At 37.9% G+C, this 16,360-nt stretch overlaps 1 protein-coding gene across 3 annotated transcripts in view; it reads right to left on the bottom strand.

The window, feature by feature from the left end:
• Nucleotides 1–16,360, bottom strand: part of SUCLA2 (succinate-CoA ligase, ADP-forming, beta subunit) — a 76,748-nt gene that overhangs the window by 10,512 nt on the left and 49,876 nt on the right. For all 3 annotated transcript variants that reach the window (XM_011939704.1, XM_011939696.1, XM_011939711.1), the window contains exons 7-10: nt 9,149–9,310; nt 8,893–9,035; nt 4,185–4,305; nt 3,639–3,727 (exon numbers count right to left, since the gene is read on the bottom strand). In XM_011939704.1, the coding sequence (XP_011795094.1) occupies nt 3,639–3,727; nt 4,185–4,305; nt 8,893–9,035; nt 9,149–9,310 (515 nt within the window). The remainder of the gene's footprint in view (nt 1–3,638; nt 3,728–4,184; nt 4,306–8,892; nt 9,036–9,148; nt 9,311–16,360) is intronic.

Genomic DNA, 16,360 nt, shown 5'->3' with positions numbered 1-16,360 from the left:
GGTGCCTGTAGTCCCAGCTACTCAGGAGGCTGAGGCAGGAGAATGGCGTGAACCCCGGAGGCGGAGCTTGCAGTGAGCCGAGATTATGCCACTATACTCCAGCCTGGGAGACAGAGCCAGACTCCATCACACACAAAAAAAAAGATAGGGAAAAAAAAATTCTCATCTCTCTGTATCTACTATGAAGTGTTCTCTGATACACCTTATTGTTAAGTTAAAGAAACAAAGTATACATTACCATTAAAGTGGGAAAAGGGAGACACGCACACACACACACACACAAAGTCCCCCCTTATCCACAACTTCATTTTCTACAGTTTCAGTTACCTGCAGTCAACTATGGTTCAAAAATTTTAAATGAGAAATTCAACAAATAAAGAAGTCATTAAGTTTTAAACTGTGTGTTGCTCTGAGAAGTGTGATGAAATCTTGCACCATCCTGCTCCAAGTGGAGTGAACCATCTCTATGCCCAGCGTATCCACGCTGTATAAACTACTCTTCCATCAGTCATCAACATTATCTGCTCTCGACATCCAACTATCAACATCATGGCTCAATGATCCAGGACGAACCAAAGCAGATGATTCTCCTTCTGCTACACCATTAGGTCAGTAGTAACCTAACACTATGTCACAATGCCTTCATCATTCACCTCACTTCATCTCACCAAGTAAGCATTTTATCATCTCATTATCACCACAAAGGTGAGTATAGAACAGTAAGATATTTTGAGAGACCACATTCACATTTGCCACAGTATATTGTTATAATTGTTCTACTTTATTATTAGTTGTTGTTAATCTGTTACTGTGTCTAATACACAAACTTTATCAAAGGTATGTATGTATAGGAAGAAGCATAGTACAAACAGGGTTTGGTACTGTGATTCAGGTACCCCCTGGGGGTCTTGCAATATATTCCCTGCAAATAAGGGGGGACTACTGCACACATACACAGAGTTATATACATATAATTAGCTTATGTTTTTAAAAAGTGGAAAGATAAACCAAAACTTTCTTAAAAAAAAAAAAAGAAAGGTAAAAAAGGTTGCCTGTTGGGGAAGAAGGAAAGAGGGAAATATATAACAGCTAGATTCCCTGATAATACCTTGTTCTATACTTTCGACTTTAGAATCATGTAAATATAAAATATAGAACAAAAAGTTTTTGTTTTTTTTTTAAAGCAATCCCTTTAAAAACAATGAAACTATATTAAACTGAGGCAAAACACACAGAGAATTATTTCACATGAATTTTAAAATCTAGTAAGTTGTGGGACATACCCAAAAGGACAGAAAGAAATGCAGATATAATTGCTTTCAGTAATCAGACGGGTGGTATTCTTATTATAAAACTGTCATATCTGTACTAAGGGACAAACCAAATGAATAATTACGATAGTATGGCATGAAAGAAGGCACAAACAGATGTCAGATAAGAAAAAAATCTAGCCGGGCGCGGTGGCTCAAGCCTGTAATCCTAGCACTTTGGGAGGCTGAGACAGGCGGATCACGAGGTCAGGAAATCGAGACCATCCTGGCTAAAACAGTGAAACCCCATCTCTACTAAAAAATACAAAAAACTAGCCAAGCAAGGTGGTAGGCGCCTGTAGTCCCAGCTACTCGGGAGGCTGAGGCAGGAGAATGGCACAAACCCGTGAGGCAGAGCTTGCAGTGAGCTGAGATCCGGCCACTGCACTCCAGCCTGGGTGACAGAGCGACTCTGTCTCAAAAAAAAAAAAAAAGAAAAAAATCTATACTCCTGGACTTGCACTGAAAATACCAGTATGAACTCAAATATCATCTCTTTAAAAAATATCTGTTTTCTCAGACTTGCCATTTAAAAAGCTCAGAAACAATAATCAACCCAGTATCTATGAATACTCTTAAGGCCCAAATTGTGGTCTCTAAATACCATTTGGCCCATTCAAGTTCTGACTCAAGAAATGTAAAGATGAGCCTGAAACATTTTATCATACCAGATAGAGGGCATGTCAGAAGGATGCAGCAATTAACCTGAGGAGAGGTTCCCAAAGGACAAAGGTTGGAGAATTTCAATCAATCACAACTTATATGAACTGAACTACATCAAATGTTTAAGTCAAAAGTTCAAAACAGTATGCCAGTGGAACACACACGTGCATGCATGTGTATGCACACACACACACACACACACACACACCTGAAAACAAAAAGTAAACAAGATACAAAAACAAAAAACAAAAAACAAAAAAAAAAAGCCTAGGTCACCTTTATTGGACATAATAGAACAAACATTATTTTGGAAATTAGTCAATAAAGGCAAACAATCAGGTAATTATCCTACTTTTCTTATGCAAAATAGTAAGTGAAGAATGACAGAATTACAACAGCACCGCTTTGCAACACAAACAAAATACTGGATCGAAGCTATGATGTCAATGGCTAGTAATATCACAAAAAGAAATGTTCAAACATTGTATACGTTTTGATGAAATTAACCAACACCTACTATGAAATATTCTTGTTCCCTGCTCCCCAAAATCAAATATGCATATGGTCAAGCCTATAGACTGAACTCCCGGTTTACAGGAAATACAGATGGCAGAGAACATAGAGAGGGCAGAGATCATAGTAAATGAATGACACCCTAAAGATGCAACCATTAAAATCCAGACTACGAGAAACTTAACAGGACCATCAATCTGGATTTTTCAACAAATAAACCACAGAAAATGCTTTTCTTTTTAAAAGGGGAAACCAACAGATTAAGAAACTTAGTGACATATTAACCAACTGCAATGCAGAGACTTATTCTGATCCTAACAAAGAACTTAAACAAAAGATATGAGAGACTCAGAAATTTCAAAGACTATTTTTTATAAAACATAACCATAATACCATTACCCCACCTAAAACAAATATGCCATTATCAATACCTATATCTTTTATAGATGCATGATGAAATATAAGAAATGATGCAATGTCTGGGATTTGCTTGAAAATAATCACAGTTGAAGTAAGAATACAGACAAAACAAGAAACAAGATTGGGCAGGAGCTGACCGTTGTTTAAGATGATCACAGGTATAAGATGTTCTGACAAAGATTCTCTCCTTGACCAAACTCTTGTTTTTTCAATATATATTTATCGAATATAGATAGATGGATAGATACACAATCCTCCTGTCTCAGCCTCCCAAAGGCTACTCTGAACTCTCTTCTCAACTTGGTCCTAACTTTTGGACTTCTGTATTTGTCCCTGCATAGTCCAATTTTAGCAAGAATCTTGCTTAAGTCAGTTTAGCCAGGGTCCTCCCTTACCCATAATGCATCCTTTTAGTAACTTTTCATCCACTGCCCCCACTCTCTTCCTTGGTTATAAATTCCCACTTTTCCTTGTTGTATTTGGAGTTGGGCCCAATCTTTCTCCCCGACTGCAAAACTCCACTGCAGTAGTATCTATGCTTATTCTAACAGTCCCTCTGAATAAAGTCTGCCTTAACATCTTTCAGCAAGAGTCATAAATAATCATTTTCTTTAACCATTCATAACACTCATAATATTTAGCTGAAGCACAAATTATTAGCTGCATGAATAATTAGCTTCATTTTAGAATCTGTGTTTATAAATTATCTTTAGATTAACATGGCCCATTTACCATTCTAGCAGCTTCATCCAAGTCATCACAAGCAAGTATTTTAAGTCCACTTCCTGCTATCAGTGCCTTAGCATCATCGACTCGTGTACCTGTAAATGATTTATGCAAATATAAATGTTTTAAATACACACACAAAAGCATTTTAAAATGTTTGCCAAAACATGGTACAAGAATGAAACCTCAACAGAGGAGACTTCCATTATTTAGCATAAATGCTTCTAAACCAAAGAAAATACTGTAAAAGCCCAGGTTATCTTATAAAATATTTTGCCTTACAATAATTCTGACTTGCTTAGTAATTCAGGCAAGTCAGAATTCAAGACAAATCACAACAAATAAAATGTGTATCAAATTATACCAAGCAAAAGTGTAAACATTTTTGCCCCAATGTTAACATTTTTTTTAAAACTATAGTTTTAAATTTCGTATTGTATAATGCTTTCAAAGACACAGCTATTCAAAAACTATGTTTTAATGAACCGAGCTCCATGGAATTCTGAACTTTTAAAGAATTAGGAACAATTGCAAGATACCTTTTACACTCACCTTGTAACCGTACCACAACAGGTATTTTAATTTCCAAACCTTTTACTGCCATGACTATACCCTGTGCAATAACATCACAGCGCATGATTCCTCCAAAAATGTTGACCAGAATAGCCAGTACCTATGAATAAAGTGTTCTGATAGATTAAAATTTAAAAGAAATTTAAATTCTTTTCCCCCCAAAATACTAGTATATGTGCTTCATGATAAACAATAATTTGATAGATAGATTTTCAAACCAAAACCACCATACCCTCCTCTAGCTCTCTTTATTGAAGTCTGTGTAGTCCACTGCTCACCAGAACTTATTTCCACCTCCTTGGGTAATTTCAATACCTAGTTCACATTTCCTTCTCTATTATATCCCATATGAACAAGACTATCTAATTCCATTTACTTTCTCCTGTTAAACTTGGCCATTCACCAACATGACACCCCCAGATCATATTGTAAGATAGGCTCATGTGCAAGATCTCCAATTTAGTGTTCATCACCTATCATTTCCTCATCTATCCCTGCAGGAACGGGGCGTGTTGTGTGGCAAGAGTAACACCATCTTGAAGGAAAACTGCCATAATGAGCAATGTTTGACTCCTGCAGAGCAAGGCCTTCTGCAGCAAGGTCAAGAAACACTGCCTGTAACATAGATAACCCTTACAAAGAAACAATGCCTGTAGCATAAATGACTCCTCATAAAGATGTTTAACCAAATTCCCCAATGGTCACAAGTTTGACAAGAGGGTCTGAGACGTAACCAGCTGTACACGTGTTACCAAGAAAAAAAGCTCACTATATAAAGGATACTTTCTGGAGGGTGAGTGTGGGGATCCACCATCTTGCAGCCACCCACCCCATAGTTTCTGTTTCTAAGTCACTATATAAATTTAGTTTCTTTCTGAGAACTGGATTTGCCAGCCTCTTTCTTTGGCCTCTCAGATCCCTTGGCCTCTGGGGGCACACGTGCATAGACTTGCTCACTGCAAAACAATCCCCATCAATGTAATCAACTTTTCACACAAACAAGGCCCTAACAATCACCCAACTTCTCCTGTATGGCCCTCTCTTGGCTACATTTCACATCCAAATCTCAGGACCTGTTTGGGTCAGCATTCTTTCAACATCACAATGACAGTTCTGAATCAGTGTTCTCCTATCCTTTCCAAATAATCTCATCTTTTAAAAAAGAGGTTTAGTTCACTCAGCTATACCAGGGATTCTCAAACAGTGAGATTAAAACAGGTTGTAGGTACACCAAAATATCATTTCCCTCAATTCTGGGGGCAGCTAGGAACGTTCTGGGGCAGCAGGAGCTTCAGGGCCAGTGGACTCTGACTAAAAGCAATCTTCTCCATCTACCTCCAAGGCCTCATTGAAATATCTTCTGTGAATGCCATGACATGAAAAGGGTTGCGCTATACTACACATTCTTTACCTTACCACTATTATTAGCAGATCTTCAAGAAATGAAGCTCTGGAATTCACATACACTAGAACTCATAGTAGCCTTTGGCATCTCCCATCTCTCTCCCTCTCACCTCATTCTGGATAGTTTCCATATTCACCGCCAGGCACCATCTAACACTCCAGCCTTAAAGCTCTTGGATCTTTACCAAGCCACTTTCACCTGTAGTCAATTTAAAAGAATTACTACCATAGATAAATCCTGGACTAGGCCAGAATGAGTGTCTCTAGAATATTAAATGCATAAATCTCATTCTCTGCTCAACCTCCTTCCCCTTTCACTTTAATGCCTTTTACCTCTAGCTCTGTCAAACACTATCTTTTCCTCTTAAAAGCCTCTAGTCCCTCAATCTTTAATCTTCAACTCTATCAGCTCTCAATGGATCTGACTTTCTTCATTATAGAGCCTGGAACATATGGCTGAGCAATTCAATGTCACTGCCACCTGCATGCTCATTTCTGTCCTACCTATTCCTCTGCCATCCTACTTCAAACTATGCCTCTTTGGATGATTCCAGCCATAGTTTATTCAAGGAAAAGTAAAAAAGTAAAAACTGAAAACAAAACTGGAAACACTAGCATAACCTGAAGAGCAATAAAATAATGATTCATCAGCAATCCTCAACTTAGTAGTCTGCCTCATATCTCTAACTCTCTTCATAAGCCTCCTATCCCATGCAAGCTCTCTAACTTTCAGCATACAACCTTCCTTTCTCTAGTAGCACCTCAGGAAAGGAGTAACCACCTTTCCAAAGCTAACCTGGACAGATAATTATCTCCATCTATTTATGATATTGTATTTCCTCCAGGTCTTCACCCCTCTAGCTACATTCACTCTCTTTATTTTCAAATCTCTTCTCTTCCTCCAACTAGAAACAGCTCATCTTCTTGATCTTCTAAACAAGCAAGAAAACATACACCACAAAACTCTCCTCAATCCTACTGCCTTCGACTGATAGCACTACATCCCTTCCACACCTTTGTAAAAAAAAAAAGTCCTGGAAGAGTAATCTCTCCTGGATGTCTCTATTCCTTCAATTCCTCGTCAAATCATTCCATTACAATCTGGCCTATGCCCCCATGTCTTCTACTATTCTTATTAAGGTTCATACTCACCTCTTTCAGTTCTTACTCTGTCTGAATGGTCCTACAGCATTTGACATTATTTCCCAATGCCTTACTTCTCAAAACTCTTCACCTTGGTCCTTCAATGTAACCACTCTCTCCCGATCTGCTCCTATCTGTCATTTGTTCTCTGTTTTTCATTTGGGTTTTCCTTCTCTATTCAACCCTTCAACAAGAATGGAGGGGCCAGGTTCCATTCTTGGTTCCTCATCTCACTTGCATGGATCACCTCACCAACTCCTAAGACTTTATTCTCCACTATAGGAAGAACAATATCTTTTCAACCCACTGTCTACTAGATATAGTCACCACAATCCAAACTTGACATTCAGAAATACCTATTCCTCGACTTTGCCTCTGACAGCACGAAAGGCATCACCACCCAATGATTCTCCCCAGCCCAAAGTCCTAACGTTAACTTAACCAACCCTTCTACGGGGTTCCCAGAAAAGAAAAAAAAAAAGGATTTAATAACCTTATCTCCCCTATCTCAGAAATGCCTCTAAATTAGGTTTCTTTGTTTCTTTTCTTCATTCTTACTGATATTGCCTTTATCTCTTCCATGACAAGAGAATTCATAATGAATGAATTCTCTCTGAAATTGATCTCTCCTGTCAGTCAGTGTTTCCCTACTCTTCATTTCACTCCCTACTAATCTTCTTTTAAAATTTTCTTTAAAATAAAAAACAAAAAGGCAGGGGATAGATATATGCATTTGTGTATGTGCTGGGGTAGGGAGTTAAAATCCAAACTCCTTAACTATAGATAATAGGGATCTTCACAAATGTGGTCACAATGTGCCAACATTATCTCTTATCATTTATCTCAATAATGCCTTATTCTTACACATAAGCATCTTATCACCCCATGAACATAATGGCGCTCTCTGGATTCCATGTCTTTGCATATTTTCTTCCTCTTGCCCTCATTTAATTTTCAAGAGAGCTCAAGGTATCGTCCATTCAGTGAAGGCCACCCTAATTCTCCCAGTTTTTGCCTGTCTTCTGTTCTTCTGTGGAAGAACAGCACTACTTTTTGTCGATCACCCCAGTAAAACTATAAGTAACTTAAGAGAAGGGCTCATGTATTCCCAAGTCCAAGCATAGTGACCATCACAAAATATATGGCCACTTCAATGCTATCCACATTGACACCCTGGGTTCCCATTCTGTTTCCAACTCTGATGCCCATCACATCAGTCCCCTACACTGTAACTCTTCATATACTTTTCTCCATTCTTGCACCTGGGCCCTAAAAGCCATGCTCAGAAAAATAAACAACTAGAATTCTAATTCTAGTTGTAAGTACTCAATTCTAGTGGTAAGTACTCAACAGTTACATAATTAGATTGTCTTTAATACTCTGCTTCTCGAGTTTAAGTCAAAAGAAGCTATAGAAATATAGTTCCAATAAAATGTTTACTTGTTTTAGTAATTACTAAACAAGGGAAATAATGCACATTTTACATCTCATTTTAGTTTAATCCTCTTTGCAAAATTAATAAATATGGAAAATAAGGCTGTAGGCTCAAATGGAAAGGCAGTGAAGTAAATTTGTATTTTAAACAATTCTACAGTCTAACACCACAAATAAAAATATACGTTGTCAGCACCATCATCAATAATAAATACTGACTAATGACCTACATATGTACTAGGCATTATACCAGACACTAGGAGAAGCAACAATTAGTAAGGTATGATCCCTATCAATAAAGAATTCTCGGTCTAAATCCAGTAAGAATAGTTCCACAAAGATTATTATCTTTTTTGTAAGCCTTACATTGGCCACACAATAGATACACTCCTTAACAAATATCTAGCGATTAATAATATATATGTCTTTTGAATTATGATACTTCACATCCCTTGTACTTTGATAATCATTAATAAACACGTAGTTCTAAATTATGGTACATCTATAATGACAGATTACACAAACATTAAAATGAGTGTTCAGAAGAGTCTTGGTGAATTGCAAAAAAGATACGACAAAAAAAAGACTCAAAATACACATATTAAAAGACATATATATGAATTCTAAAATGTAAAAATATATATTTTTATATGTATTTATTTTATGTATTTACATGATATAAAAATATATCAAGCCCTGCCCTTACCTTTTTATCTGAAGTGATAAGCTTAAATGCTTCTGTTACTTGATGGACTGTAGCACCACCACCAACATCAAGGAAGTTGGCTGGAGTCCCTCCATGAAGTTTTATTATATCCATTGTGGCCATAGCCAAACCAGCACCATTTACTGTATAGGGGAAAATGATTTGTATAAGCAACAAACATAGAGAAAATAAATTAAACTTAGTAAATCCAAATTAAACTTAGTGAATCCAGTTCTAACATAAAAACACATGGTACCTAGGCAGCCTATATTTCCATCGAGGCCAATGTAGTTGAGATTTGCCTGAGCAGCGTCTTTGTCCCTTTCATCTTCCTGGGTCCAGTCCTGTAGATCAAAGATTTTCTTTTGGCGATAGGCTGAATTAGAGTCAAAATTGATCTTTGCATCCATACACAATACTTTGAACGGAAAAAGAGAACATGACTTCAATTTCAAGACAGATACAGTAAAGTATCAAATAATCAAACGGTCTTTCATTTAGGGAAAAGACACATTTTAACTTTGTTACTTAATGAAAGTATTTCAATTTATGTTCACCATGAATTCAAACTGTTCTTTAAAAAAGAATATTTGGGAATTAAAACTGCCCCATCAAAGTTATTGGGTCTACATCCATACTATGCACTAGATAAAGAAAAAGAAAACCTCAAAAATATTTTAAATTATTTAAAAATTGTCAAAAATTAACTATCCTTGTTCCTAGCTAACCCCATCACTTGGGCCCCATATCCCATCCAGTCTCTTCTACTCAAAAATATTGTTCCAGCAATTCTGTCTCCCCTACATTATAAACCTGCCTCCCCCTATTGGCTAAATCTTGCCAACTTGCCAAAACAGTTTTATTTCCTCACCTTAACAAAGAGAAAAAAAAATCTTTTAACTCCTATCTCCTCCTTACTCTTCACTACACAGCAACTCCTTGAAGATTTGTCTAATTAAAAGAGGGGTCTCAGAACAAGGGTTTCTGGGGGAAAAAAGAAACAGAAGGGTGAGCAAACTATGGCCAAATTTGACCTGTGCCTGTTTTTATTTTTATTTCTTTTTGAGACAGAGTCTCGCTCTCACACCCAGACTAGAGTGCAGTGGCGTGATCTCATCTCACTTCAACCTCCACTTCCCAGGTTCAAGCGATTCTCATGCCTCAGCCTTCAGAGTAGCTGGAAATACAGGTATGCACCACAACACCCAGCTAATTTTTGTAGTTTTAGTAGAGATAGGGTTTGCCAAGTTTTGCCAGGCTGGACTCGAACTCCTGACCTCAAGTAATCCACCTGCCTCAGCCTCTCAAAATGCCAGGATTAAAAGTGTGAGCAAATGAGCCCAACCTGTGCCTGTTTTTCAAATGGCCTGTAAGATAAGAATGGGTTTTACACTTTTAAAGGATTATGAAGACAAAAGGGGAAAAGAAAGAAGGAGAAGAACAAGAAGAAAAACAGCAGCACTGAAAACTATATGTGATTCATAAAGCCTAAATAAAATACTTATTAATTGCCAACGCCTGTGCTTAAACCCCTTGTACCAATTTTTTTTCCTGCCATTCTCTCTTATGCCCACCCTAATCAGGCTTTTACTTCCAGCACTCTACCAAAATGGCTCTCAACAAAGGTCACCTCTCTGACTTCACCTTCCAGTACTCTACCCCTTCCTCACTCCAATCTAACCATAACATTCTCCTCGCAGTTCCTGAAAAGACACAGGGTTGAAAGAAACAAGCAATTTCAGCTGCTGCCCAATACAGGAGACAAAGTTTGGAGCCCAGCTAAGTTAAGTACCATTAATACCAAAAGTCAATATTCTTTCAAAGGAAGATAATAGAATTCAGTCTTTACACCTCATCTCCCAAAATGTTACCCACAGTAACCCAGATTTAGAATAATCAGGAGACTATTATAAACTTTTTAAAACATGTTTAAGGATTTAAGAGAAAATATGGTCATAATAAATGAACACACAGGTAATATCAGCAGATAATAAAACAAGGGAACAAATGGAAAATCTAGAACTAAAAAGCATAATATCTGAAATAAAAAATTCACTGGATGAACTTAACAGCAAACTGGTGATGGGTCAGTGAACCTGAAGACAAAGAGAATGATCCAGCTGCAGAAGAAAAAAAAAGAAAAAAGAAACTGCACCTCAGTGACCTCTTGGATGATATCAAGAAGTCTAACGTGAAACTGGAAGAAAAGGAGAATGGGACAGGAAAAAAGTGATGAAAGAAAAATATATCAAGCCAAGATTCTATATTCAGTGAAAATGTACTTCAAAACAAGGACAGAATAAAGACATTTGCAGAATAATGGCAACAATATTCATCACTAGCAGACCTGAGCTAAGAGAAATGCTACAGAAAGTTCTTCAGGCTCAAGGGATGTAACATGTGGAAATCTGAATCTAAAGTAGTAAATTTCAAGAAGGGTTAGTTTTGTCCCAAAGGGGACATCACAAAATGTCCGGGGGCATTTTTGTTTGTCAAAATGGGGGATGCTACTGGCATCTGAATGCTATTGGATAAACATTCTGTTAAACATCCAACCAAGCACAGGACAGCCTCCCATAACAACAACAAAAAAATCAACCTACCCTAAAATGTCAATAGTGCCAATGTTGGTAAATCTTGATCTATGGGTAGGAAAGAACAACAAAAATACATGAGCAAATTGAAACCAACCCAATAGTCCCACAAGACTGTTCTTTTGGATAAACAGTGAAATTGACCTTTCTGGTCTTAAAGCTTGAAGCTTATACTTGTTTTATCTGAGTTCCTTCCTCAGGAAGGGACCTTCAGGGCTCTGGAAAAAAATGTATTAAAGAACTGAAACTCACCAGATCACCACATCTAGACAAAGAGATTAGACTCCGGATCCCTCATTCATCATGATTGCTTCCTTGACCCTCCCTAGTTCCTATTTTCTTACACATTGTTACATTTTTTCCCCTGCTATATAAACCCCTATTTTAGCCAGTCAGGGAGATGAATTCCAGACTGAGCTCCCATCTCCTCAGCTACAGCACCCAATTAAAGCCTTCTTCCTTGGCAATACTTGTTGTCTCAGTAATTGGCTTTCTGTGAGGTGAGCAGCAGGACCTAGGCCAAATCCCTAGTGTTTCCGTAACAGATTTTGGTTAGTTGACAGGGAACATGTTGCTTGTGACTCAGCTGATGTGGGCGGGGAGTCTCAGAAGCCATGCTAAGCAACCGCTCGCCCAATTTTGGCTGAAGGTGAGTGTCAGTCTCTCTCTGGCCCCACCACAGCAGGCCCCAACGACCTTCCCGATTGCCTCATTAGAACTGCCTTTGAGGTCGGGCGTGGTGGCTCAAGCCTGTAATCCCAGCACTTTGGGAGGCCAAGACGGGTGGATCACGAGGTCAGGAGATCAAGACCATCCTGGCTAACACGTGAAACCCCATCTCTACTAAAAAATATAAAAAACTAGTTGGGCGAGGTGGCGGGTGCCTGTAGTCCCAGCTACATGGGAGGCTGAGGCAGGAGAATGGCGTAAACCTGGGAGACGGAGCTTGCAGTGAGCTGAGATCCGGCCACTGCACTCCAGCCTGGGCAAGAGTGAGACTCTGTCTCAAAAACAAAACAAAAAACTGCCTTTGAAACTTGTATCTGCATCCATATAGGTGAGTGTCCTTTGTGGACCCAGACATAAGGATTTGCTCCTATTTGAAAAATCTTTAAAAGAATTTTCATTTGTAGGTTAAACAAGCCCAAATGACTGACAGAAGGAAGCACCCTGTTTCAGTATGAATATTCTTGGAGGTTTTTTTGTAATTGCATGTTGTGTCTGGGCAAGTGAGTGTCCTTTGTAGGTACTGGACAGTTGGATCAGCTCCTCTCGATTTGGGAAATTACTAAGGAATTTTTGTTTGCAGTTGACCAAGCCCAACTAATAGAGAGAGGAAGCACCCAAGCGTTTCAGTTTGGACACTCTTGGGGCTTGTTTATTGCTGTAGCAGTTGGATTGTGTTTGGGTGACTGTGTGTTTTATATAGTTATGAGAAATTAGAATTTGGTAAAATGATATACTTTTGCAATACTGTTTGGTCCTACTGTTGTTTGGAATCTGGAGTGTGCTGTTGAACGAAAAAGTGGGATGCAGTTGCATGTTATCCAGGATTTTGTGTTGCTATCCTAAGCAGGGTTGAGCCTGGTTAGTATGTGATGTTCTCCTTTGGTGATGTTCGGCCCCAGTGTTCTTTGGAATATGGAGAGGTTTGGCCTTTTAAAAAATCAAACTGCCATGAAAATTGCTTTACCCAAGTTTTGGTTCACAGCTTTCAGTGGATTACCTATTGGGGTAAACAAAGTACAACCATGTAAAATCAGTGAGTTTGTATTGCTATCTCATGGCTAGAGTTCCAAGGTAAACACTTCTGGATTTTCATTTGTGTGTGTGTATACATGTCTAGATGTGTTTATTTGTATGTACGCTTATTGTTATATGTTGTGTCTACCAAATTGGCTTGTAAGTAAAAGAGTGCACAGAAATTAAGACTAAGCAATTTTTAAGTTCATGTGACTTAAGTAAATCTTTGCTAAACAAGCTAGCTTTAAAATTGTTAGTAAAATGACCACGCACGGTGGCTCAAGCCTGTAATCCCAGCACTTTGGGAGGCCAAGACAGGCAGATCACGAGGTCAGGAGATCGAGACCATCCTGGCTAACATGGTGAAACCCCATCTCTACGAAAAAATACAAAAAAAACTAGGCGGGCGAGGTGGTGGGCACCTGTAGTCCCAGCTACTCGGGAGGCTGAGGCAGGAGAATGGCGTAAACCCGGGAGGCGAAGCTTGCAGTGAGCTGAGATCTGGCCACTGCACTCCAGCCTGGGTGACAGAGCAAGACTCCGTCTCAAAAAAAAAAAAAAATTGTTAGTAAAATTAAAAGAGCAATGTCTTCAGAATGGTCAGCATACATTTTTGCCTGGATTTTATATTCGTCTCTAGTAGATACTTTGAGGTGTCAGGGTTTGGCACAGAAGGTTATAAAACTATAAACACAGCCAAAACAAAATGATCTTTGTGCACATTTTTTGATAAGACTGATTATGTTACTGCCTTAATGAAAATAGTTGAATCTTCTAAGTTATTGGTGAAAATGCCCATGTAGTTAACTTTAAAGTTCTTATTTCACTGAATGACTGATATTCATAGATTATAAAATGGTTAATAAGGAAATAACTCTAAATGATGGCATCTAATATATCAGTTTTCAGAAGTAATCCACATAAACTGTTTAAAATGAAAGAACTGAATACATGTAATTGGGATAAATGTTTTAGGTAAACTTTTTGTGTAATTTAAAATCTTGAAATTATTTTTGATACTCATTGATATCTGGATCATTTCCAATTAAGAAAGGGTTATGATATAGGGAAATATATTTCTAAAAACTGTGAAACTTATCTATAAAATGCTAATATACTTCAGGATTGCTTCCTAGGGTTTCACTAACATTTAAGGTTACTAAGGATAAGAATTAATATATAATTCTGTTTAAAAAAAAGTGCCCAAAAACTGTGTTATGAGGAAAATAATAAATTTGTTTAATTCAGAAGTTATCTAAAAGTTAATTCAAATTATGGGCTTGAAAAAGTTTTTTATGAAACAAGGTAGTAAGGAAATAAGTGTGGGAGAAAGGTGTGAAAAAATTATGTATATGAAGATCATGTATTTTTGGTAAGGAAGGCTATAAAGCAAAGATAATAACTTTGTATGTGAAAGGATCTTGTATGGTAAATTGCTGTCCTGGAGTAAAATGTTATTTAAAGAAAAAAGACAGAAGAAGGGGGAGGCAAAGGGGGGAGGGGAGGAGAAGAAAAATCTGGGACTGATGGGAAAGACCAAGAGGAGGAGGAAGAGGAAAAAAATCTGGGACTGATCGGAAAGCTCAGGTATGTCATGGATGGTCTGTGTAAGTCATATGTAGCTTTTCTGGTTTTCCAGTGTGTCTATCTTCATGCACATAAAGAGAAAACAGAACACAGAAAAGGTTTAGATAATAGATTCTTTAAAACCTGAGAACTAGAGAAATTTGGCTAATTAACATTTCATAGTTAAAGCTCTTAGTCTTGATGATGGTAAAATTAGAAATACTGTAAAGAAATGCATTGGCAATTTAGCAATTCTTTTTTTTTTTTTTTTTTGAATTTGCCAAAGGTTCTTAGGGTTTTCCAAAGCCAGCAAAGACTGAACAATATGCAAAATACATCCTCCCTTCCTCTTGGCTTCTGTGTTGGAACTTTCTTAATTTTATCTTTCTTCAGTATCTTCTGTGTCTTGGTGTTGCATCTCTGTGGGATGTCTTTTCCATTGCTTGTTTCTTCAATGTTGAAATTTTATAACGCTTCATGCTCAGTCCATTTTCCATTTTTTTTTTGGTATTGTTGTTATTTTTGTTTTATTCTATCTCTGCTGCTTAAATCAGAACTTAGTCCATTTTTCTTACTGTGTTTTCTATATTATTTTAAATCAGAACCTTTGACTTCAACTACTTTCTATACGCTGATGATGTTCATATTTCTATCCCCATCCCAGATTTCTCTCCTGACCTCTCCAGTTCCTGCATCCATACGCCCATCAGGCATCTCTACTCTCTGTAGCCCACAGATGCTCCAAACCATATGTCCAAACTGAGCTCATCATCTTCCTCATCATTCTAATTGTTTTCCCTGCATTCATTATTTTAGTAACTAGAAGTATCAGTCACCAATGCCATTATTTAATTAGTTTAGGCAATTTTGAGTCTTCGCTGGATGCCAGACACTAAGTTAGATCAGGGAACACAAAGATAAATAAGAGCTAGTTTTTGGCCTCAATATGTTCACAACCCAGTGGAGAAGATGGACATATAAACAAATAATTACAGAGAAAGCCCAGCATTAGAAATATGCAGAGAATCTTAGTAGCATGGGAAAGGGGCATGAATTATATCGGTGGTGGGGAGCATTCAAAGGAGAATTTTAGAAGGGTGATCCCTGAGCTGGCAATAAAAGGGTGAGAAAGGTAAAGGAAGAGAGGGGACAGATGCACAAAAGCATGGAGGTGATAGACAGCAGTGAAACGACTTTGCTGGAACCTGGCATTTGAAGCAAGTAGGCAGGGCTTAGTTATATAAAGGCTTGCATACCTTGTTCAGAAGGTTTGGGTTTTTTTCAGATAGTTTATACAGTCTCTCAGAGGAGTGTTCAGTGGCAAATATAAAGGTGAGACTTCTCCCCCTCCTCCTCTTCCTTCTTCTTTTTTTTTTTAATTTGTATTATTATTATTATTATACTTTAAGTTCTAGGGTACATGTGCATAACGTGCAGGTTTGTTACATATGTATACTTGTGCCATGTTGGTGTACTGCACCCATCAACTCGTCATTTACATCAGGTAGAACTCCCAATGCAATCCCTCCCTCCTCCCCCCTCCCCATGATAGGCCCCAGTGTGTG

The sequence above is a fragment of the Colobus angolensis genome, unplaced genomic scaffold (genome assembly GCF_000951035.1).
Source record: "Colobus angolensis palliatus isolate OR3802 unplaced genomic scaffold, Cang.pa_1.0 Scaffold101, whole genome shotgun sequence".
Classification (NCBI taxonomy): domain Eukaryota; kingdom Metazoa; phylum Chordata; class Mammalia; order Primates; family Cercopithecidae; genus Colobus; species Colobus angolensis.
This window is presented reverse-complemented; position numbering and strand designations above follow the sequence as displayed.